This window comes from Salvelinus alpinus, chromosome 10 (genome assembly GCF_045679555.1).
Source record: "Salvelinus alpinus chromosome 10, SLU_Salpinus.1, whole genome shotgun sequence".
Classification (NCBI taxonomy): Eukaryota; Metazoa; Chordata; class Actinopteri; order Salmoniformes; family Salmonidae; genus Salvelinus; species Salvelinus alpinus.
This window is the reverse complement of record NC_092095.1, coordinates 68,656,529-68,679,758: the sequence shown is the minus strand read 5'-3', so window position 1 is coordinate 68,679,758 and position 23,230 is coordinate 68,656,529. Positions and strand designations below refer to the sequence as shown.

Here is a 23,230-nt window from a genome sequence, read left to right as displayed (position 1 = left end):
CTGTCACAGACCCACCCACGAGGATAGACAGAAACACCTACATATGTAGACTGTCACAGACACACCCACGAGGATAGACAGAAACACCTACATATGTAGACTGTCACAGACACACCCACGAGGATAGACAGAAACACCTACATATGCAGACTGTCACAGACACACCCACGAGGATAGACAGAAACACCTACATATGCAGACTGTCACAGACCCACCCACGAGGATAGACAGAAACACCTACATATGCAGACTGTCACAGACACACTAACACAGACCCATCAAATAAGGTCCTATTTATTTTGACTGTTTCCAGAGGTTCAGAAACAAAGAGAGACTGCTTTACAATGGGCTTATCAGGTCCTCCAGACAGATAGAGAGACAGAGAGAGAGAGAGAGAGAGAGAGAGAGAGAGAGAGAGAGAGAGAGAGAGAGAGAGAGAGAGAGAGAGAGAGATGCATGTATCAATCCAGACTGTGAACAAAACAACTCAACTCTGAAGCTATCAACTGTCAGCTCTACCTCAGTTGCTGAGATACACAAACTAAGGAACACTAGGCACAGATATAGACTCTCTCCTTCTACAGCCAACAGGTAGAAGTGTCGTATAAATGTCCAATGATTCATCACTCATTAGCTGGACTCAACGTGGTTTAAAAAAGAAAGCTGACAGGAAAATGATTTATCAACCCAGTTGACAGCAAGTGGAGCTGTTAGCATGATAATATACTGTATATGCCATTTAGCAGACCTTATACCCAGATAAGTGGAATCAGTTTTAGTATGTGAGTGTAATACCTGTGGGAACTGAACCCAGGACAAATGGATGGAGGTAAAACTAGCCAGGAGGATTCCTGTCTCCTCAGTCACCTTCATGCAGGGAGGTAGTATTGCTGGCAATTCTCTCTCACTCTCACTCTCTCTCACTCTCACTCTCTCTCACTCTCTCACCCTCACTCTCTATCTCACTCTCTCTCACTCTCTCTCACTCTCACTCTCTCTCACGCTCACTCTCTCTCACTCTCTCTCACTCACGCTCACTCTCTCTCACTCTCTCTCACTCTCTCTCACTCTCTCTCACTCTCTCTCACTCTCACTCTCTCTCACTCTCTCTCGCTCTCTCTCACTCTCTCTCACTATCTCTCACTCTCTCTCACTCTCTCTCACTCTCTCTCACTCTCTCTCACTCGTCAAAAAGTGAAGGGAGAGGGTAAGGAAGGACAGAGAGAAGAGAGGGAAACAGGAGGCGGAAGATGAAGAGGAGGAAGAGGAGGAGGCGGAGCAGGAGGAGGGGGATGAGTGTATTACCGTGACGATGCTCTGTGTGGTGGGTCTAAAGGTAAGGGGGTAACAGATCTTCTCCCCGGCCCGTATGTACACCACAGGAGGGCCGTAGAAGCCACAGCCACTAACCAAGCCTCGCAGATGCCAGTCCTGGCTGCTCTCATTGATCTGGAGAGGAAACAGGAAAGATGACACACACACATCCTATTTTCCCCTAACTCCTAACTCTAATGCAAATTCTAAACCTAACCCTAACTCCTAATGCTAATTCTAAACCTAACCCTAACTCCTAATGCTAAACCTAACCCTAACTCCTAACCCTAATGCTAATTCTAAACCTAACCCTAACTCCTAATGCTAATTCTAAAGCTAACCCTAACTCCTAACCCTAATGCTAATTCTAAACCTAACCCTAACCCAACCCCAAAGCCTAAATTAGCCTTTGTCCTCATGTGGACCTGGGAAATGTCCCCACGAGGGAGAATTTTTCCTTGTTTTACTATCCTTGTGGAGACTTCTGGAGATTTACAGTACCCACGAGGATAGTAATACAAGCCCACACACACATACACACAACACACAATTCAGCTCTTCAGCCACTCCTGAGCACAAAGCCTGCCACCTCCACCTCTTCCTCTCTTCTCTTCCTCCTCCTCCTCCTTCCCCTCTCTTCTCCTGTCCCTCCTCCTCCACCTCCCCCTCTCTCCTCCTCCTTCCCCTCTCTTCTCCTGTCCCTTCTCCTCCTCCTCCCCCTCTCTCCTCTTCCTCCTTCCCCTCTCTTCTCCTGTCCCTCCTCCTCCTCCCCCTCTCTCCTCTTCCTCCTTCCCCTCTCTTCTCCTGTCCCTCCTCCTCCTCCACCTACCAGAGGGATGTCCTGAGTGACAGACAGGTGAGCGGGCGTGGTGAACTCTAGCTGGGCGTGGTCTCCCTCTGCGGTAACCACGACTTCCAGCAGGTGGACTCTGATGTCACGCCACGACTGCAGAACCAGCTGGCACCGGAACCGACCAGCCACATGGGCATGGAACCTCAGTGGTACCATCACCACCTCAGAGTCTGGACAGAGAGGGCAGGGGGATAGGAGTGTGTGTCTGTGTGTGTGTGTGTGTGTGTGTGTGTGTGTGTGTGTGTGTGTGTGTGTGTGTGTGTGTGTGTGTGTGTGTGTGTGTGGGTGTGTGGGTGCGTGCGTGCGTGCGTGCGTGCGTGCGTGCGTGCGTGCGTGCGTGCGTGCGTGCGTGTACCTGTGAGGTTGTCCTGTGTGAGCCGTGCGTCCCTGGCCACAGGCAGAGTGATGGTATGAGGCAGGAGGAAGTGTTCTGGTAGAGAAACCTCCACACTGTACTCTACCACCTGGGACTGGACCGGACCAGGGACCAGGAGGGCCTGGAGGAGAGGGGGAGAGGAGAGAGACGGTAAGACTGGACCGGACCAGGGACCAGGAGGGCCTGGAGGAGAGGAGAGAGACGGTAAGACTGGACTGGACCAGGGACCAGGAGGGCCTGGAGGAGAGGAGAGAGATGGTAAGACTGGACCGGACCAGGGACCAGTTGGGCCTGGAGGAGAGGACAGAGACGGTCAGACTGGACTGGACCAGGGACCAGGAGGGACAGACAGGAGACCAGGAGGGCAAAGAGAGAACGAGAGAGAGAGAGAGAGAGAGAGAGAGAGAGAGAGAGAGAGAGAGAGAGAGAGAGAGAGAGAGAGAGAGAGAGAGAGAGAGAGAGAGAGAGAGAGAGAGAGAGAGAGAGAGAGAGAGAGAGAGAGAGAGAGAGATAAAGCCCCTTGAATTGAATTGAATTGAATTGAATTGAGAGAGAGAGAGAGAGAGAGAGAGAGAGAGAGAGAGATAGAGAGAGAGAGAGAGAGAGAGAGAGAGAGAGATAGATAGATAGATAGATAGATAGATAGATAGATAGATAGAAAGAGCTGTCCAGAGTGTGTGTGTGTGTGTGTCTCTGTGTGTGTGTGTGTGTGTGTCTGTGTGTGTGTGTGTGTGTGTGTGTGTGTGTGTGTGTCTCTCTGTGTGTGTGTGTGTCTCTGTGTGTGTGTGTGTCTCTGTGTGTCTCTCTGTGTGTGTCTCTGTGTCTACTGTCTACCTGTGAGGCGGTGAGTGCAGCGGCCGCCACCCCGGCCCGGACGGTGCTGCTGTCCAGAGTGTGTGTGAGGCTGCGCCTCCTCTTCTCTACAGGGCTCATCCTCTGCTGCCCCACGGTGGCCAGCGCCCGCTCCCACAGCCCGTTAACCAGGGGGACACACACCACCTCATCCAGGGTGCTGCCCACGCCGCAACGCAGGTTCACCACAGGCCTGGGATCAGCACCATCTAGGAGACACACAGGGCATACGGAAACACACACAGGCCTGGGATCAGCACCATCTAGCAGACACACAGGGCATACGGAAACACACACAGGCCTGGGATCAGCACCATCTAGGAGACACACAGGGCATACGGAAACACACACAGGCCTGGGATCAGCACCATCTAGGAGACACACGGCATACGGAAACACACACAGGCCTGGGATCAGCACCATCTAGCAGACACACAGGGCATACGGAAACACACACAGGCCTGGGATCAGCACCATCTAGGAGACACACAGGGCATACGGAAACACACACAGGCCTGGGATCAGCACAATCTAGCAGACACACAGGGCATACGGAAACACACACAGGCCTGGGATCAGCACCATCTAGGAGACACACAGGGCATACGGAAACACACACAGGCCTGGGATCAGCACCATCTAGGAGACACACAGGGCATACGGAAACACACACAGGCCTGGGATCAGCACCATCTAGGAGACACACAGGGCATACGGAAACACACACAGGCCTGGGATCAGCACCATCTAGGAGACACACAGGGCTTACGGAAACACACACAGGCCTGGGATCAGCACCATCTAGCAGACACACAGGGCATACGGAAACACACACAGGCCTGGGATCAGCACAATCTAGCAGACACACAGGGCATACGGAAACACACACAGGCCTGGGATCAGCACCATCTAGCAGACACACAGGGCATACGGAAACACACACAGGCCTGGGATCAGCACCATCTAGCAGACACACAGGGCATACGGAAACACACACAGGCCTGGGATCAGCACCATCTAGCAGACACACAGGGCATACGGAAACACACACAGGCCTGGGATCAGCACCATCTAGCAGACACACAGGGCATACGGAAACACACACAGGCCTGGGATCAGCACCACATCGACAGATTTTTCACGTAGTCAGCTCGGGGTTTCACACCTGCGACCTTTCGGTTACTGGCCCAACGCTCATTAAAGCTGGGCAACCTGCCGCCTCAGTACAGTCATTATGACCCTGCAGACGTGTTCAGTACCAGTACTCACCAGAGGTGGCGCTGCTAACATGGACTACATTAGGACTGGGCTTTGTGGTCAGAGGGGAGGGCAGGGGAAGATCTGCTGTCCCCTCCACTAGATACACCTGCTCACCAACCTACACAGACACAACACACACACATAATCAACAACACACATAATCAACAACACACATAATCAACAACACACATAATCAACAACACACATAATCAACAACACACATAATCAACAACACACATAATCAACAACACACATAATCAACAACACACCTAATCCAAGTTAGATTTAAATACACACAGCACCTGGAAGGAACACCTAAATCATGACACACACACACACACACACACACACACACACACACACACACACACACACACACACACACACACACACACACACACACACACACACACACACACACACACACACACACACACACACACACACACACACACACACACACGGCCCTGTCTACCTGCTGGCTGACTAGCAGGACAGAGCAGTGTCTTTTCCCCAGGTGGAAGGGAAGGTAGTGGAGCTCTATGGTTTCTGTCTGTCCAGCTGCCAGACTCACACTCCTGACAGGACTGAAGAACTCAGTCACAGCACACTCATCAGCAGGATCACAGTGGGGGTCACTGTCCTCCCACTCGCCACAGTCAGTTCCACCATTCAACCCATCTGTAGAAACACTGATACAGAGACAGAGAGAGACTATGTGCACATCGTTACAACATTGTATATAGACATAATATGACATTTGAAATGTCTGTATTATTTTGAAGCTATTTTGAGCAAGGATTTTGCAGCAACAAACAATGTGATTTACAAAAACATGCAGTACGGATATGTCCAAACACAAAGCTAACTGTTTTAAACAGAATGAGATTCCTTCTCATGGAAACTCATATTTACATCTGCAGTAAGTCTTTGAAGATGCCCTTGATGTAGGAAGTAAAGAGAAACATAAGATGTGAATATGTGTGTGTGTGTGTGTGTGTGTGTGTGTGTGTGCGTGTGTGCGCGCGTGTGTGTGTTATTCCTCTCTTTAATGATCTAACAGAGAACAGATTCCAGAGATGTGCGCTACCTCTGCCTGTGAAGTGTAAACACACACACACACACACACACACACACACACACACACACACACACACACACACACACACACACACACACACACACACACACACACACACACACACACACACACACACACACACACACACACACCGGCCTACGGAACAGAACAGGTGTAGTCTGGAAAAGTACATATCTATGTACTGCAGTCAGTGAGTGTCTCTGAATGTTTCTGTGTATGTGGCACAGCAGTCTAAGGCACTGCATCTCAGTGCTAGAGACATCACTACAGACCCTGGTTCGATTCCAGGCTGTATCACAACCGGTCGTGATGCTGAGTCCCATACGACAGCGCACAATTGGCCCAGCATCGTCCGGGTTTGGCCGGGGTAGGCCGCCATTGTAAATAAGAATTTGTTCTTAACTGACTTGACTAGTTAAATAAAGGTTAAATAATTTTTTCTTTTAAACAGAGAGAGAGACAGATCAGCGCCACAGGTAACTTCCACAAAGCTGTGAACGATTTGAGAGACAAGGCTAGAAGAGCCTTCTATGCTATCAAAAGGAACATAAAATTCGACATACCAATTAGGATCTGGCAAAAAATACTGGAATCAGTTATAAAACCCATTACCCTTTATGATTGTGAGGTCTGGGGTCCGCTCACCAACCAAGACTTCACAAAATGGTGTATCTAATTATCAAAATTCAGAAAAGAGCCGTTAAATTCTACAACCACCTAAAAGGAAGCGATTCCCAAACCTTCCATAACAAAGCCATTACCTACTGTCACGCCCTGACCATAGAGAGCTTTTTATTCTCTATGTTGGTTAGGTCGGGGTGTGACTAGGGTGGGTCATCTAGGTAATTATATGTCTATGTTGGCCTGGTATGGTTCCCAATCAGGGGCAGCTGTTTATCGTTGTCTCTGATTGGGGATCATATTTAGGAAGCCATTTCCCCATTGTGCTTTGTGGGATCTTGACTATGTATAGTTGCCTGTTAGCACTATTGTAGCTTCACGTTTCGTTTTGAGATGTATTGTTTTTGTTTCGCTGTGAGTTTCACCCAGAAATAAAAAGATGTGGAACTCAGAGCTGCTGGTCCAGTTATTATAACGATCGTGACACCTACAGAGAGATGAACCTGGAGAAGAGTCCCCTAAGCAAGGCCATCACCTACAGAGAGATGAACCTGGAGAAGAGTCCCCTAAGCAAGGCCATCACCTACAGAGAGATGAACCTGGAGAAGAGTCCCCTAAGCAAGGCCATCACCTACAGAGAGATGAACCTGGAGAAGAGTCCCCTAAGCAAGGCCATCACCTACAGAGAGATGAACCTGGAGAAGAGTCCCCTAAGCAAGGCCATCACCTACAGAGAGATGAACCTGGAGAAGAGTCCCCTAAGCAAGGCCATCACCTACAGAGAGATGAACCTGGAGAAGAGTCCCCTAAGCAAGGCCATCACCTACAGAGAGATGAACCTGGAGAAGAGCCCCCTAAGCAAGGCCATCACCTACAGAGAGATGAACCTGGAGAAGAGTCCCCTAAGCAAGGCCATCACCTACAGAGAGATGAACCTGGAGAAGAGTCCCCTAAACAAGGCCATCACCTACAGAGAGATGAACCTGGAGAAGAGTCCCCTAAACAAGGCCATCACCTACAGAGAGATGAACCTGGAGAAGAGTCCCCTAAGCAAGCTAGTCCTGGGACTCTGTTCACAAACACAAACAGACCCCACAGAGCCCCAGGACAGCAACACAATTAGACACAACCAAATCTTGAGAAAACAAAAAAGCTAATTACTTGACACATTGGAAAGAATTAACAAAAAAACAGAGCAAACTAGAAACAGAGAGTACACAGTGGCAGAATACCTGACCACTGTGACTGAACCAAAATTAAGGAAAGCTTTGACTATGTACAGACTCAGTGAGCATAGCCTTGCTATTGAGAAAGGCCGCCGTAGGCAGACCTGGCTCTCAATAGAAGACAGGCTATGTGCACACTGCCCACAAAATGAGGTGGAAACTGAGCTGCACTTCCTAACCTCCTGCCCAATGTATGACCATATTAGAGACACATATTTCCCTCAGATTACACAGACACACAAAGAATTAGAAAACAAACCCGATGTTGATAAACTCCCATATCTACTGGGTGAAATACCACAGTGTGACATCACAGCAGCAATATTTACCATTCTAAATACAACCCATATTTATGTTTTTTAATTTTCCCTTTTGTACTTTAACCATTTGCGTTATAACACTGTATATAGACATAATGACATTTGAAATATCTATTATTTTTGAACTTCTGTGAGTGTTTACTGTTAATTTATTATTAAAAGAGACAGAGAGAGAGAGCGAGAGAGAGAGAGAGAGAGAGAGAGAGCAAGAGAAAGAAAGATAGAGAGAGAGAGACAGATGTGTGTGTGTGTGTGCATATTAACACTAATCTAGTGAAACACCAAGGGACAAAGTGAAGGGATGTGTTTGAGGTTGCGTGTGTGTGTGTGTGTGTGTGGGTATGTGCACGTGTGTGTGTGTGTGTGTGTGTGTGTGTGTGTGTGTGTGTGTGTGTGTGTGTGTGTGTGTGTGTGTGTGTGTGTGTGTGTGTGTTAACCTGGTGTTGTTGTCTGAGCTGGGGTTGGTCCTGAAGGAGAACTGTTGAATGAGGTTCTCCTGACTGTCCTGACTCTTCTCCACCTGCAGCAGGTTGGCTTTAGACTCCACCAACACCACCCTGACAAACACACATAGGACAGGGGTCATTTACACACACACACACACACACACACACACACACACACACACACACACACACACACACACACACACACACACACACACACACACACACACACACACACACACACACACCTGAACGTGGCATCCTTGCTGAAAGGGTTTTTTACTTTAAGTTGGAGCTCCTTCAGCTGGTAACATGGAGATTTACACTTCACTGTCCTCTGGATGGAGAGAGAGAGAGCGAGAGAGAGACAGAGAGAGACAGAGAGAGAGAGAGTGACAGAGAAATAGGGAGAGAGAGAGCGAGAGAGAGACAGAGAGAGACAGAGAGAGAGAGAGAGAGAGAGAGAGAGAGAGAGAGAGAGAGAGAGAGAGAGAGAGAGAGAGAGAGAGAGAGAGAGAGAGAGAGAGAGAGAGAGAGAGAGAGAGAGAGAGAGAGAGAGAGAGAGAGACAGAGAGAGCGAGAGAGAGAGAGAGAGAGAGAGAGGGGGAGAAACACAAAGACATTGTACAACTCCCCCAGTAGCAGTCATTCAGCAGCCACCATGATGTAAGAGGACATGCAGCGTCGATACCATAGAAATAGAACCATTTCCTGTTCTGCTGATACATTGTGTTGCCATGGGAACAGTGAATGGTGAACCCCTGCCTGCCCAGAGGACAAGCTGTTCTGGAGGGTGTCCCAAATTATACCCTGTTCCATATGTAGTGCACTACTTTTGACCAGGGCCCATAGGGAAAGAGGGTGCCGTTTGAGACGCACTCCCCTGGTCTCTATAGAAAGTAAAGTAGTGTCGGCACTGACTGAGTCACTGATCTATTGGCAACTGAACAAAGGGTTCAAAACAACGGCGCCGCAGAAGGTGCAGACGGAGCGGCCTCCTGGTCAGGCTCCGTAGACGTGCACATCGCCCACCACTCCCGAGTATACTACTCGCCAATATCCAGTCTCTTGACAACAAGGTAGATGAAATTCGAGCAAGGGTTGCCTTCCAGAGAGACATCAGCGATTGTAACATTCTCTGTTTCACGGAAAAATGTCTCTCTCGGGATATGTTGTCGGAATCAGTTCAGTCACCGGGCTTCTCCATGCGTCGCGCCGACAGAGATGAACACCTCTCTGGGAAGAGGAAGGGCGGGGGCGTATGCTTCATGATTAACAACGCATGGTGTAATCATAACAACATACAGGATCTCAAGTCCTTCTGTTCACCCGACCTAGAATTCCTTACTATCAAATGCCGGCCATATTATCTCCCAAGAGAATTCTCGTCAGTTATCATCACAGCTGTGTACATTCCCCCTCAAGCAGACACCAATACGGCATTCAAAGAACTTCACTGGACTCTATGTAAACTGGAAACCATATATCCTGAGGCTGCATTTATTGTAGCTGGGGGTTTTAACAAAGCAAATTTGAGAACAAGGCTACCTAAATTCTATCAGCATATTGATTGCACTACGCGCGGGTGTAATACACTCAATCACTGCTCCTCCAACTTCTGTGATGCATACAAAGCCTTCCCCCGCTTTCCCTTCGGCAAATCCGACCACGACTCTATCTTGCTCCTACCGTCTTATAGGCAGAAACTCAAACAGGATGTACCAGTGACTAGAACCATTCAACGCTGGTCTGACCAATCGGAATCCACACTTCAAGATTGTTTTGATCGCACGCACTGGGATATGTTCCGGTCAGCCTCAGATAACAACATCGATCTATACGCTGACTCGGAGAGTGAGTTCATAAAGAAGTGCATTGGAGATGATGGACCCACTGTGACTATTAAAACCTACCCTAACCAGAAACCGTGGATGGATGGCAACATTCACGGCAAAGCTGAAAGCGCGAACCATGGCTGAATAAGAAAAGTGTAGTTATTCCCTCCGCAAGGCAATCAAACAATCAAAATGTCGCTACAGGGACAAGGTGGAGTCGCAATTCGTAGACTCAGACACGAGCCGTATGTGGCAGGGTCTACAGGAAAACACGGACTACAAAAAGAAAAGCAGCCATGTCACGGACACCAACATCACGTTTCCAGACAAACTAAACACCTTCTATGCTTTGAGGATAATACAGTGCCACCGTCGCGGGCCGCTAACAAGGACTGTGCCCCCCCCCTCCTTCTCTAAGGCCGACATGAGTAAAACATTTAAACGTGTTAACCATCGCAAGGCTGCTGGCCCAGACGGAATCCCTAGCCGTATCCTCAGAGCATGCGCAGACCAGCTGGCTGGTGTGTTTACGTACATATTCAATCCCCACATGCTTCAAGATGGCGACCATTGTTCCTGTACCCAAGAAGGTAAAGATAACTTAACTAAATGACTACCGCCCCGTAGCACTCACTTCTGTCATCATGAAGTGCTTTGAGAGGCTAGTCAAGGATCATATCACCTCCACCTTACAGGCAACCCTAGACCCACTTCAGTTTGCATACTGCCCCAACAGGTCCACAGACGATGCAATCGGCATCACATTGCACACTGTCCTATCCCATCTGGACAAGAGGAATACCTATGTAAGAATGCTGTTCATTGACTACAGCTCAGCATTCAACACCATAGTTCCCTCCAAGCTCATCATCAAGCTGGAGGCCCTGGGTCTCAACCCCGCCCTGTGCAATTGGGTCCTGGACTTTCTGACGGGCCGCCCCCAGGTCGTGAAGGTAGAAAACAACATCTCCACTTCGCTGACCCACAACACTGGGGCCCCACAAGGGTGGGTGCTCAGCCCCCTCCTGTTCTCCCTGTTCAACCACGACTGCGTGGCCATGCACGCCTCCAACTCAATCATCAAGTTTGCAGACGACACAACAGTAATGGGCTTGATTACCAATAATGACGAGACGGCCTACAGTGAGGAGGTGATGGCACTCGGAGTGTGGTATCAGAAAAACAACCTCTCACTCAACGTCAACAAAACAAAGGAGATGATTGTGGACTTCAGGAAACAGCAGAGGGAGCACCCCCCTACCCACATCGAAGGGACAGTAGTGGAGAAGGTGGAAAGTTTTAAGTTCCTCGGCAAACACATCACAGACAAACTGAAATGGTACACCCACACAGACAGTGTGGTGAAGAAGGCGCAACAGTGCCTCTTCAACCTCAGGAGGCTGTAGAAATTTGGCTTGTCACCTAAAACCCTGACAAACTTTTATAGATGCACAATCGAGAGCATCCTGTCGGGCTGTATCACAGCCTGGTACGGCAACTACACCGCCCTCAACCGCAAGGCTCTCCAGAGGGTGGTGCGGTCAGCCCAACACATCACCTGGAGCAAACTACCTGCCCTCCATGACACCCACAGCACCCGATGTCACAGGAAGGTCAAAAAGATCATCAAGGACAACAACCACCCGAGCCACTGCCTGTTCACACCGCTACCATCCAGAAGGCGAGGTCAATACAGGTGCATCAAAGCTTACGCTGGGGGTGATGTGTGTGACCTGGGTCTTGAGGCTGAAGGCCAGGGTGGCTCCAGAGGGACTGGCTGAGGAGGCAGAGCGTGATGTCAGCAGTAGCACCGCCTCCATGGGCCTCAGGAAGGAACAGGAGTACTGCACTGTCACCTCCACACCACGCCCCCTAGTGGAGAGGAGGACAGAGTGTAAGGCTCAACTATAAGGTGGGGGCAGAGATGGGGAAAGCCATGGGATTAATGGAACACCAGTCTAGACACTGAACACCAGTTGAGAAGACAGACAGCCAGTTAACTCTAACACAGTTAGACAGAGAGAAAGACAGAGCCAGGTTAGAGAGAGAACGACAGAGCCAGGATAGAGAGAGAAAGACAGAGCCAGGATAGAGAGAGAGAAAGACAGAGCCAGGATAGAGAGAGAGAAAGACAGAGCCAGGATAGAGAGAGAGAAAGACAGAGCCAGGATAGAGAGAGAGAAAGACAGAGCCAGGATAGAGAGAGAGAAAGACAGAGCAAGGATAGAGAGAGAGAAAGACAGAGCAAGGATAGAGAGAGAGAAAGACAGAGCAAGGATAGAGAGAGAGAAAGACAGAGCCAGGATAGAGAGAGAGAAAGACAGAGCCAGGATAGAGAGAGAAAGACAGAGCCAGGATAGAGAGAGAGAAAGACAGAGCCAGGATAGAGAGAGAGAAAGACAGAGCCAGGATAGAGAGAGAGAAAGACAGAGCCAGGATAGAGAGAGAGAAAGACAGAGCCAGGATAGAGAGAGAAAGACAGAGCCAGGATAGAGAGAGAAAGACAGAGCCAGGATAGAGAGAGAAAGACAGAGCCAGGATAGAGAGAGAAAGACAGAGCCATGATAGACAGAGAAAGACGGAGCCAGGATAGACAGAGAAAGACGGAGCCAGGATAGACAGAGAAAGACGGAGCCAGGATAGAGAGAGAAAGACAGAGCCAGGATAGAGAGAGAGAAAGACAGAGCCAGGATAGACAGAGAAAGACAGAGCCAGGATAGAGAGAGAAAGACAGAGCCAGGATAGAGAGAGAAAGACAGAGCCAGGATAGAGAGAGAGAAAGACAGAGCAAGGATAGAGAGAGAAAGACAGAGCCAGGATAGAGAGAGAAAGACAGAGCCAGGATAGAGAGAGAAAGACAGAGCCATGATAGACAGAGAAAGACAGAGCCAGGATAGAGAGAGAAAGACAGAGCCAGGATAGACAGAGAAAGACAGAGCCATGATAGACAGAGAAAGACAGAGCCAGGATAGAGAGAAAGACAGAGCCAGGATAGAGAGAAAGACAGAGCCAGGATAGACAGAGAAAGACAGAGCCAGGATAGAGAGAAAGACAGAGCCAGGATAGAGAGAAAGACAGAGCCAGGATAGAGAGAGAAAGACAGAGCCATGATAGACAGAGAAAGACAGAGCCAGGATAGACAGAGAAAGATAGTGGCTGTCTGAATACCCATACCTGCATTCTAAATAACAGACATTTTGGGTATGTGAAAACAGAACCTTTATAGTATGTGAAATGTAAACAATGTAGTATAGTTTAAATGCCAGGATGTCATACTCATTTAGGTTTTTCATCCAGAATTCCCTGCACACTATCACGTAAGATAATCCTCTTTCCAGACCCATGTGTTTCACAGCAGCTGATAATCAGATACATCGATGCGTTGCACCAAAATTAGCCTAGTATGTTGATATTTGTTGCTTACTGCATTGGATTTGACTAAACAGTACATTCTAAATAGTATGCAGTATGATTACTACACAGTATGTCGTTTTAGTAAGTAGTAGACCAGACAGATTTCAGACAGAAGAGATGGGAAATGATCTTCATCTCACAAGGTAACTGAACAGAACAGCTTCTGGAGGACTGGGGTGAGGAACACTGCTGTCCTACAGGGTCAGGGGTTATGGTTAGGGGTCAGGGGTTATGGTTAGGGGTTATGGTTAGGGGTCAGGGGTTATGGTTAGGGGTTATGGTTAGGGGTTATGGTTATGGGTTATGGTTAGGGGTCAGGGGTTATGGTTAGGGGTTATGGTTAGGGGTTATGGTTAGGGGTTATGGTTAGGGGTTATGGTTAGGGGTTATGGTTAGGAGTTATGGTTAGGGGTTATGGTTAGGGGTTATGGTCAGGGGTTATGGTTAGGGGTTATGGTTAGGGGTTATGGTTAGGGGTTATGGTTAGGGGTTATGGTTAGGGGTTATGGTTAGGGGTCAGGGGTTATGGCTAGGGGTCAGGGGTTATGGTTAGGGGTTATGGTTAGGGGTCAGGGGTTATGGTTAGGGGTTATGGTCAGGGGTTATGGTTAGGGGTTATGGTTAGGGGTTATGGTTAGGGGTCAGGGGTTATGGTTAGGGGTTATGGTCAGGGGTTATGGTTAGGGGTTATGGTTAGGGGTTATGGTTAGGGGTTATGGTTAGGGGTTATGGTTAGGGGTTATGGTTAGGGGTTATGGTTAGGGGTTATGGTTAGGGGTTATGGTTAGGGGTTATAGTTAGGGGTTATGGTTAGGGGTTATGGTTAGGAGTTATGGTTAGGGGTTATGGTTAGGGGTTATGGTTAGGGGTTAGGGGTCAGGGGTTATAGTTAGGGGTTATGGTTAGGGGTTATGGTTAGGAGTTATGGCTAGGGGTCAGGGGTTATGGTTAGGGGTTATGGTTAGGGGTCAGGGGTTATGGTTAGGGGTTATGGTTAGGGGTTATGGTTAGGGGTTATGGCTAGGGGTCAGGGGTTATGGTTAGGGGTTATGGTTAGGGGTTATGGTTAGGGGTTATGGCTAGGGGTCAGGGGTTATGGTTAGGGGTTATGGTTAGGGGTCAGGGGTTATGGTTAGGGGTTATGGCTAGGGGTTATGGTTAGGGGTTATGGTTATGGTTAGGGGTTATGGTTAGGGGTTATGGTTAGGGGTTATGGTTAGGGGTTATGGTTAGGGGTTATAGTTAGGGGTTATGGTTAGGAGTTATGGTTAGGGGTCAGGGGTTATAGTTAGGGGTTATGGTTAGGGGTTATGGTTAGGAGTTATGGCTAGGGGTTATGGGTTATAGTTAGGGGTTATGGTTAGGGGTTATGGTTAGGGGTTATGGTTAGGGGTTATGGTTAAGGGTCAGGGGTTATGGTTAGGGGTTATGGTTAGGGGTTATGGTTAGGGGTTATGGTTAGGAGTTATGGTTAGGGGTTATGGTTAGGGGTTATGGTTAGGGGTTATAGTTAGGGGTTATGGTTAGGGGTTATGGTTAGGAGTTATGGTTAGGGGTCAGGGGTTATAGTTAGGGGTTATGGTTAGGGGTTATGGTTAGGAGTTATGGCTAGGGGTCAGGGGTTATGGTTAGGGGTTATGGTTAGGGGTTATGGTTAGGGGTCAGGGGTTATGGTTAGGGGTTATGGTCAGGGGTTATAGTTAGGGGTTATGGTTAGGGGTCAGGGGTTATGGTTAGGGGTTATGGTTAGGGGTTATGGTTAGGGGTTATGGCTAGGGGTCAGGGGTTATGGTTAGGGGTTATGGTTAGGGGTCAGGGGTTATGGTTAGGGGTTATGGCTAGGGGTTATGGTTAGGGGTTATGGTTATGGTTAGGGGTTATGGTTAGGGGTTATGGTTAGGGGTTATGGTTAGGGGTTATGGTTATGGGTTATGGTCAGGGGTTATGGTCAGGGGTTATGGTTAGGGGTTATGGTTAGGGGTTATGGTTATGGGTTATGGTTAGGGATTATGGTTAGGGGTTATGGTTAGGGATTATGGTTAGGGGTCAGGGGTTAGGGGTCAGGGGTTATGGTTAGAGGTTATGGTTAGGGGTTATGGTTAGGGGTTATGGTTAGGGGTTATGGTCAGGGGTTATGGTTAGGGATTATGGTTAGGGGTCAGGGGTTAGGGGTCAGGGGTTAGGGGTTATGGTTAGGGGTTATGGTTAGGGGTCAGGAGTTATGGTTAGGGGTTATGGTTAGGGGTTATGGTTATGGTTAGGGTTTATGTATAGGGGTTATGGTCAGGGGTTATGGTTATGGTTAGGGGTTATGGTTAGGGGTTATGGTTAGGAGTTATGGTTAGGAGTTATGGTTAGGGGTTATGGTTATGGTTAGGAGTTAGGAGTTATGGTTAGGGGTTATGGTTAGGGGTTATGGTTAGGGGTTATGGTTAGGAGTTATGGTTAGGAGTTATGGTTAGGGGTTATGGTTATGGTTAGGAGTTAGGAGTTATGGTTAGGGGTTATGGTTAGGGGTTATGGTTAGGGGTTATGGTTAGGGGTTATGGTTAGGGGTTATGGTTAGGAGTTAGGAGTTATGGTTAGGGGTTATGGTTAGGAGTTAGGAGTTATGGTTAGGGGTTATGGTTAGGAGTTAGGAGTTATGAGTTAGGAGTTATGGTTAGGGGTTATGGTTAGGAGTTATTGTTAGGAGTTATGGTTAGGGGTTATGGTTAGGGGTTATGGTTAGGGGTTATGGTTAGGGGTTATGGTTAGGAGTTAGGAGTTATGGTCAGGGGTTATGGTTAGGAGTTATGATTAGGAGTTATGGTTAGGGGTTATGGTTAGGAGTTATGGTTAGGGGTTATGGTTAGGAGTTATGGTTAGGGGTTATGGTTAGGGGTTATGGTTAGGAGTTATGGTTAGGGGTTATGGTTAGGAGTTATGGTTAGGGGTTATGGTTAGGAGTTATGGTTAGGAGTTATGGTTAGGGGTTATGGTTAGGAGTTATGGTTAGGGGTTATGGTTAGGAGTTATGGTTAGGGGTTATGGTTAGGAGTTAGGAGTTATGGTTAGGAGTTATGGTTAGGGGTTATGGTTAGGAGTTATGGTTAGGAGTTATGGTTATGGGTTATGGTTAGGGGTTATGGTTAGGAGTTATGGTTAGGGGTTATGGTTAGGAGTTAGGAGTTATGGTTAGGAGTTATGGTTAGGAGTTATGGTTAGGAGTTATGGTTAGGGGTTATGGTTAGGAGTTATGGTTAGGGGTTATGGTTAGGAGTTAGGAGTTATGGTTAGGAGTTATGGTTAGGGGTTATGGTTAGGAGTTATGGTTAGGGGTTATGGTTAGGAGTTAGGAGTTATGGTTAGGAGTTATGGTTAGGGGTTATGGTTAGGAGTTATGGTTAGGGGTTATGGTTAGGAGTTATGGTTAGGAGTTATGGTTAGGGGTTATGGTTAGGAGTTATGGTTAGGGGTTATGGTTAGGAGTTATGGTTATGGTTCGGGGTTAGGAGTTATGGTTAGGAGTTAGGAGTTATGGTTAGGGGTTATGGTTAGGAGTTATGGTTAGGAGTTATGGTTATGGTTCGGGGTTAGGGGTTATGGTTAGGGGTTATGGTTAGGGGTTATGGTTATGGTTAGGGGTTATGGTTAGGGGTTATGGTTAGGGGTTAGGAGTTATGGTTAGGGGTTAGGAGTTATGGTTAGGGGTTATGGTTAGGGGTTAGGAGTTATGGTTAGGGGTTATGGTTAGGGGTTATGGTTAGGGGTTATGGTTATGGTTAGGGGTTATGGTTAGGGGTTATGGTTAGGGGTTATGGTTAGGGGTTATGGTTATGGTTAGGGGTTAGGGGTTATGGTTAGGGGTTATGGTTATGGTTAGGGGTTATGGTTAGGAGTTATGGTTAGGGGTTATGGTCAGGGGTTATGGTTATGGTTAGGGGTTATGGTTAGGAGTTATGGTTAGGGGTTATGGTCAGGGGTTATGGTTAGGGGTTATGGTTATGGTTAGGGGTTATGGTCAGGGGTTATGGTTAGGGGTTATGGTTAGGGGTTATGGTTAGGGTTAGGGGTTATGGTCAGGGGTTATGGTTAGGGGTTATGGTTAGGGTTAGGGGTTATGGTCAGGGGTTATGGTTAGGGGTTATGGTCAGGGGTTATGGTTAGGGGTTATGGTCAGGGGTTATGGTCAGGGGTTATGGTTAGGGGTTATGGTTAGGGGTTATGGTTAGGGGTTATGGTTAGGGGTTATGGTTAGGGGTTATGGTTAGGGGTTATGGTCAGGGGTTATAGTTAGGAGTTATGGTTAGGAGTTATGGTTAGGGGTTATGGTTAGGGGTTATGGTTAGGAGTTATGGTTAGGGGTTATGGTTAGGAGTTATGGTTAGGGGTTATGGTTAGGGGTTATGGTTAGGGGTTATGGTTAGAGGTTATGGTTATGGTTAGGGGTTATGGTTAGGGGTTATGGTTAGGGGTTATGGTTAGGGGTTATGGTTAGGGGTTATGGTTATGGTTAGGGGTTATGGTTAGGGGTTATGGTCAGGGGTTATGGTTAGGAGTTATGGTTATGGTTAGGGGTTATGGTTAGGGGTTATGGTTAGGGGTTATGGTTATGGTTAGGGGTTATGGTCAGGGGTTATGGTTAGGGGTTATGGTTAGGGGTTATGGTTATGGTTAGAGGTTATGGTTAGGGGTTATGGTTAGGGGTTATGGTTAGGGGTTATGGTTAGGGGTTATGGTTATGGTTAGAGGTTATGGTTAGGGGTTATGGTTAGGGGTTATGGTTAGGGGTTATGGTTAGGAGTTATGGTTAGGGGTTATGGTTAGGGGTTATGGTTAGGAGTTATGGTTAGGGGTTATGGTTAGGAGTTATGGTTAGGGGTTATGGTTAGGGGTTATGGTTAGGGGTTATGGTTAGGGGTTATGGTTAGGGGTTAAGGGTTATGGTTAGGGGTTATGGTTAGGGGTTAAGGGTTATGGTTAGGAGTTATGGTTAGGGGTTATGGTCAGGGGTTATGGTTAGGGGTTATGGTTAGGGGTTATGGTTAGGGGTTATGGTTAGGGGTTATGGTTAGGGGTTATGGTTAGGGGTTATGGTTAGGAGTTATGGTTAGGGGTTATGGTTAGGGGTTATGGTTAGGGGTTATGGTTAGGAGTTATGGTTAGGGGTTATGGTTAGGGGTTATGGTTAGGGGTTATAGTTAGGGGTTATGGTTAGGGGTTATGGTTAGGGGTTATGGTTAGGGGTTATGGTCAGGGGTTATGGTTAGGGGTTATGGTTATGGTTAGGGGTTATGGTTAGGGGTTATGGTTAGGGGTTATGGTTAGGGGTTATGGTTAGGGGTTATGGTTATGGTTAGAGATAGAAGGGCTTACTTAGGAGGGATGGTGATGGAAGCTCCTTGGGGCAAGGAGAAATGATGGGCCTCGTTCCCTACGATGGAGGCATGGTAGAACATCGTTCTGGAGGACGGGCTCTTCAGACGCACCTGGAGCACGCACACGCACACGCACACGTGCACGCACACGCGCACACACACACGCACACACACACACACACACACACACACACACACACACACACACACACACACACACACACACACACACACACACACACACACACACACACACACACACACACACACACTGGAAAATGTGAATAATTGTCATACGATGTGTACACACCAAGTCAACGTGAATGATCTTCCATTGCAGAAAAGGATCTGATTGAACTGCTTTGGAAGGTGGACCGGACAGGCTGTAAGACAGGGTTACCCAGGGCTAGTGCTGTGTGATGGAGAGAGAGAGACCTGCCTGCTTGGTGCAGGTGTGGTGCAGGCTGCCAGACAGGGTTACCCAGGGCTAGTGCTGTGTGATGGAGAGAGAGAGACCTGCCTGCTTGGTGAAGGTGTGGTGCAGGCTGCCAGACAGGGTTACCCAGGGCTAGTGCTGTGTGATAGAGAGAGAGAGACCTGCCTGCTTGGTGAAGGTGTGGTGCAGGCTGCCAGACAGGGTTACCCAGGGCTAGTGCTGTGTGATGGAGAGAGAGAGACCTGCCTGCTTGGTGAACGTGTGGTGCAGGCTGCCAGACAGGGTTACCCAGGGCTAGTGCTGTGTGATGGAGAGAGAGAGACCTGCCTGCTTGGTGAAGGTGTGGTGCAGGCTGCCAGACAGGGTTACCCAGGGCTAGTGCTGTGTGATGGAGAGAGAGAGACCTGCCTGCTTGGTGCAGGTGTGGTGCAGGCTGCCAGACAGGGTTACCCAGGGCTAGTGCTGTGTGATGGAGAGAGAGAGACCTGCCTGCTTGGTGAAGGTGTGGTGCAGGCTGCCAGACAGGGTTACCCAGGGCTAGTGCTGTGTGATAGAGAGAGAGAGACCTGCCTGCTTGGTGAAGGTGTGGTGCAGGCTGCCAGACAGGGTTACCCAGGGCTAGTGCTGTGTGATGGAGAGAGAGAGACCTGCCTGCTTGGTGAACGTGTGGTGCAGGCTGCCAGACAGGGTTACCCAGGGCTAGTGCTGTGTGATGGAGAGAGAGAGACCTGCCTGCTTGGTGAAGGTGTGGTGCAGGCTGCCAGACAGGGTTACCCAGGGCTAGTGCTGTGTGATGGAGAGTGAGAGACCTGCCTGCTTGGTGAAGGTGTGGTGCAGGCTGCCAGACAGGGTTACCCAGGGCTAGTGCTGTGTGATGGAGAGAGAGAGACCTGCCTGCTTGGTGAAGGTGTGGTGCAGGCTGCCAGACAGAGTGATGATTCTCCTGGGAAGGTACTGGGGCAGCGTCTCATACAGGTAAACACACAGCATCAGCATCAGAACCGGGTTAGAGTCTGACAACTCTGTGGGCTGGATGTCTATGTCCAGGCAGAGCACTGTGAAGGCCTGGCTGAGGATGATACTGTTGTGGAGGTTCTGTTCCAGACGGCTGGTGCTGGTGTACATCCTCTGGAGATGACTGGGGATCTGAGGGACCGGAGGGGGGGACAGTCAACACTGGCCAGTTTCCCAGACACAGATTAAGCCTTATCTGCTACCACAGTCAGACTAATCAAAACCAGTCGAGTGGAGATGAGTCTAGATTTACTGACAATTTCCCACAGAGTAGAAGAGTTGACCAGGAATAGGAGGAGAGAACACATTGACTCTGTACCGGTACCCTCTGTATATAGCCTCCACATTGACTCTGTACCGGTACCCCCTGTATATAGCCTCCACATTGACTCTGTACAGGCCCCTGTATATAGCCTCCACATTGACTCTGTACCTGTACCCCCTGTATATAGCCTCCACATTGACTCTGTACCGGTACCCTCTGTATATAGCCTTCACATTGACTCTGTACCGGTACCCCCTGTATATAGCCTCCACATTGACTCTGTACCGGTACCCCCTGTATATAGCCTTCACATTGACTCTGTACCGGTACCCCCTGTATATAGCCTCCACATTGACTCTGTACCGGTACCCCCTGTATATAGCCTCCACATTGACTCTGTACCGGTACCCCCTGTATATAGCCTCCACATTGACTCTGTACCGGTACCCCCTGTATATAGCCTCCACATTGACTCTGTACCGGTACCCTCTGTATATAGCCTCCACATTGACTCTGTACCGGTACCCCCTGTATATAACCTCCACATTGACTCTGTACCGGTACCCTCTGTATAAAGCCTCGCTTGTTATTTTACTGTCGCTGTTTAATTATTTGTTACTTTTATTTAAAAAATTTTACTTAAACACGTATTTATAATTTTTTTCTTAAAACTTCTTAAAGCATTATTGTTAAGGGCTTATAAGTAAGCATTTCACTGTAAGGTCTACCTACACCTGTTGTATTCGGTGCATGTGACAAATAACATTTGATTTCATTAGATTTTTTAACACAGGCCCGTACCAGGAAGGGGCAGTAGGCAGCCAGCACAGCAGCCAGAACCAGGCCGTCTGCCAGGTCCAGGTCAAAGTTCACCACCCAGCGGGCTGATGGGACGTCTCCTGATTAAAGAGCAGAATATAGGTAACAGAAGAGTTGTGGATTTCTCTGTGGGTCTGGCTCCGTCTCTATCTCTCCGTCTCTACCTCTCCGTCTCTACCTCTCCGTCTCTACCTCTCCGTCTCTACCTCTCCGTCTCTACCTCTCCGTCTCTACCTCTCCGTCTCTACCTCTCCGTCTCTACCTCTCCGTCTCTACCTCTCTGTCAATCTCTGTCTCTACCTCTCCGTCTCTACCTCTCCGTCTCTACCTCTCCGTCTCTACCTCTCCGTCTCTACCTCTCCGTCTCTACCTCTCCGTCTCTATCTCTCTGTCAATCTCTGTCTCTACCTCTCCGTCTCTACCTCTCCGTCTCTACCTCTCCGTCTCTACCTCTCCGTCTCTACCTCTCCGTCTCTACCTCTCCGTCTCTACCTCTCCGTCTCTATCTCTCTGTCAATCTCTGTCTCTACCTCTCCGTCTCTACCTCTCCGTCTCTACCTCTCCGTCTCTACCTCTCCGTCTCTATCTCTCTGTCAATCTCTGTCTCTACCTCTCCGTCTCTACCTCTCCGTCTCTACCTCTCCGTCTCTACCTCTCCGTCTCTACCTCTCCGTCTCTACCTCTCCGTCTCTACCTCTCCGTCTCTACCTCTCCGTCTCTACCTCTCCGTCTCTACCTCTCCGTCTCTACCTCTCCGTCTCTACCTCTCCGTCTCTACCTCTCCGTCTCTACCTCGCTGTCTCTACCTCGCTGTCTCTACCTCGCTGTCTCTACCTCACTGTCTCTACCTCTCTGTCTCTATCTCTCTGTCAATCTCTGTCTCTACCTCTCTGTCAATCTCTGTCTCTACCTCTTTGTCAATCTCTCCGTCTCTACCTCTCCGTCTCTACCTCTCCGTCTCTACCTCTCCGTCTCTACCTCTCCGTCTCTACCTCTCCGTCTCTACCTCTCAAACACTCTTCTTTGTCTTTCTCTCAAACACTCTTCTATGTCTCTCTCTGAAACACTCTTCTTTGTCTCTCTCTCTTACTCATTCTCTCTCTTGTTTTCTCTCTGTCTCTCCCTCAACACCCCCCCCCCCTACCTCTAGAGGTGAGTGGGCTCCAGACTGTAGTCCTCATGCTGTGGTAGTGCAGGTTGAGCCAGGTGAGTAGCCTCCTCTCCCAGGTGGAGTAGACGTTAGAGGCCAGGGGCTTTGGGTTGATCCTGGGGACCTGCTGCTCCATGCTGCCACTGTCACAGCTCTGGAGGCCCAGGGACAAGGGACCCTCTGTCACCCGCGGCAGGACTAGCACCTGGGGAGGAGGGGAAGACAGACAGACACAGATACATTCCTCAGACTGCTGATCAGGACAGAGAGAGCGAGAGCGAGAGCGAGAGCGAGAGAGGAAGACTACACTCTCTTGCCTTGTAGGTCTGCAGTAGAACATCCATCCAGGCCCTTTTACTGAGGGATTCAAAGACCTTGCTGTTGTAGTCCAGCCCCCTCTGATCACACTGGGCCTGTAGAGAGCTCCAGTGGCTGAACTCCTGGGAGTCTAACAGGTACTCAGGTCTGATGTGGGACAGACAGGCTCCCTGCCTCCTGAAGATCACAACACAGTGAGTAGGCCGGTTAGCGTGTGTGCCTGCGTACGGCGGCCTGCAGAGTTATCCG

The 23,230-nt window shown here is 48.9% G+C and overlaps 1 protein-coding gene across 1 annotated transcript in view; it reads right to left on the bottom strand.

Annotated features, from left to right (window-relative positions):
- LOC139532983 (cilia- and flagella-associated protein 47-like) overlaps positions 1-23,230 on the bottom strand; it is a 107,028-nt gene that overhangs the window by 20,764 nt on the left and 63,034 nt on the right. Inside the window, exons 30-43 of the mRNA XM_071331126.1 lie at positions 22,981-23,158; positions 22,658-22,868; positions 21,496-21,593; positions 20,310-20,561; positions 18,978-19,090; positions 11,918-12,077; positions 8,619-8,707; positions 8,362-8,481; positions 5,131-5,347; positions 4,665-4,773; positions 3,371-3,604; positions 2,523-2,834; positions 2,144-2,337; positions 1,306-1,449 (exon numbers count right to left, since the gene is read on the bottom strand). Of these exons, the coding sequence (XP_071187227.1) occupies positions 1,306-1,449; positions 2,144-2,337; positions 2,523-2,834; positions 3,371-3,604; positions 4,665-4,773; positions 5,131-5,347; positions 8,362-8,481; positions 8,619-8,707; positions 11,918-12,077; positions 18,978-19,090; positions 20,310-20,561; positions 21,496-21,593; positions 22,658-22,868; positions 22,981-23,158 (2,431 nt within the window). The remainder of the gene's footprint in view (positions 1-1,305; positions 1,450-2,143; positions 2,338-2,522; positions 2,835-3,370; positions 3,605-4,664; positions 4,774-5,130; positions 5,348-8,361; positions 8,482-8,618; positions 8,708-11,917; positions 12,078-18,977; positions 19,091-20,309; positions 20,562-21,495; positions 21,594-22,657; positions 22,869-22,980; positions 23,159-23,230) is intronic.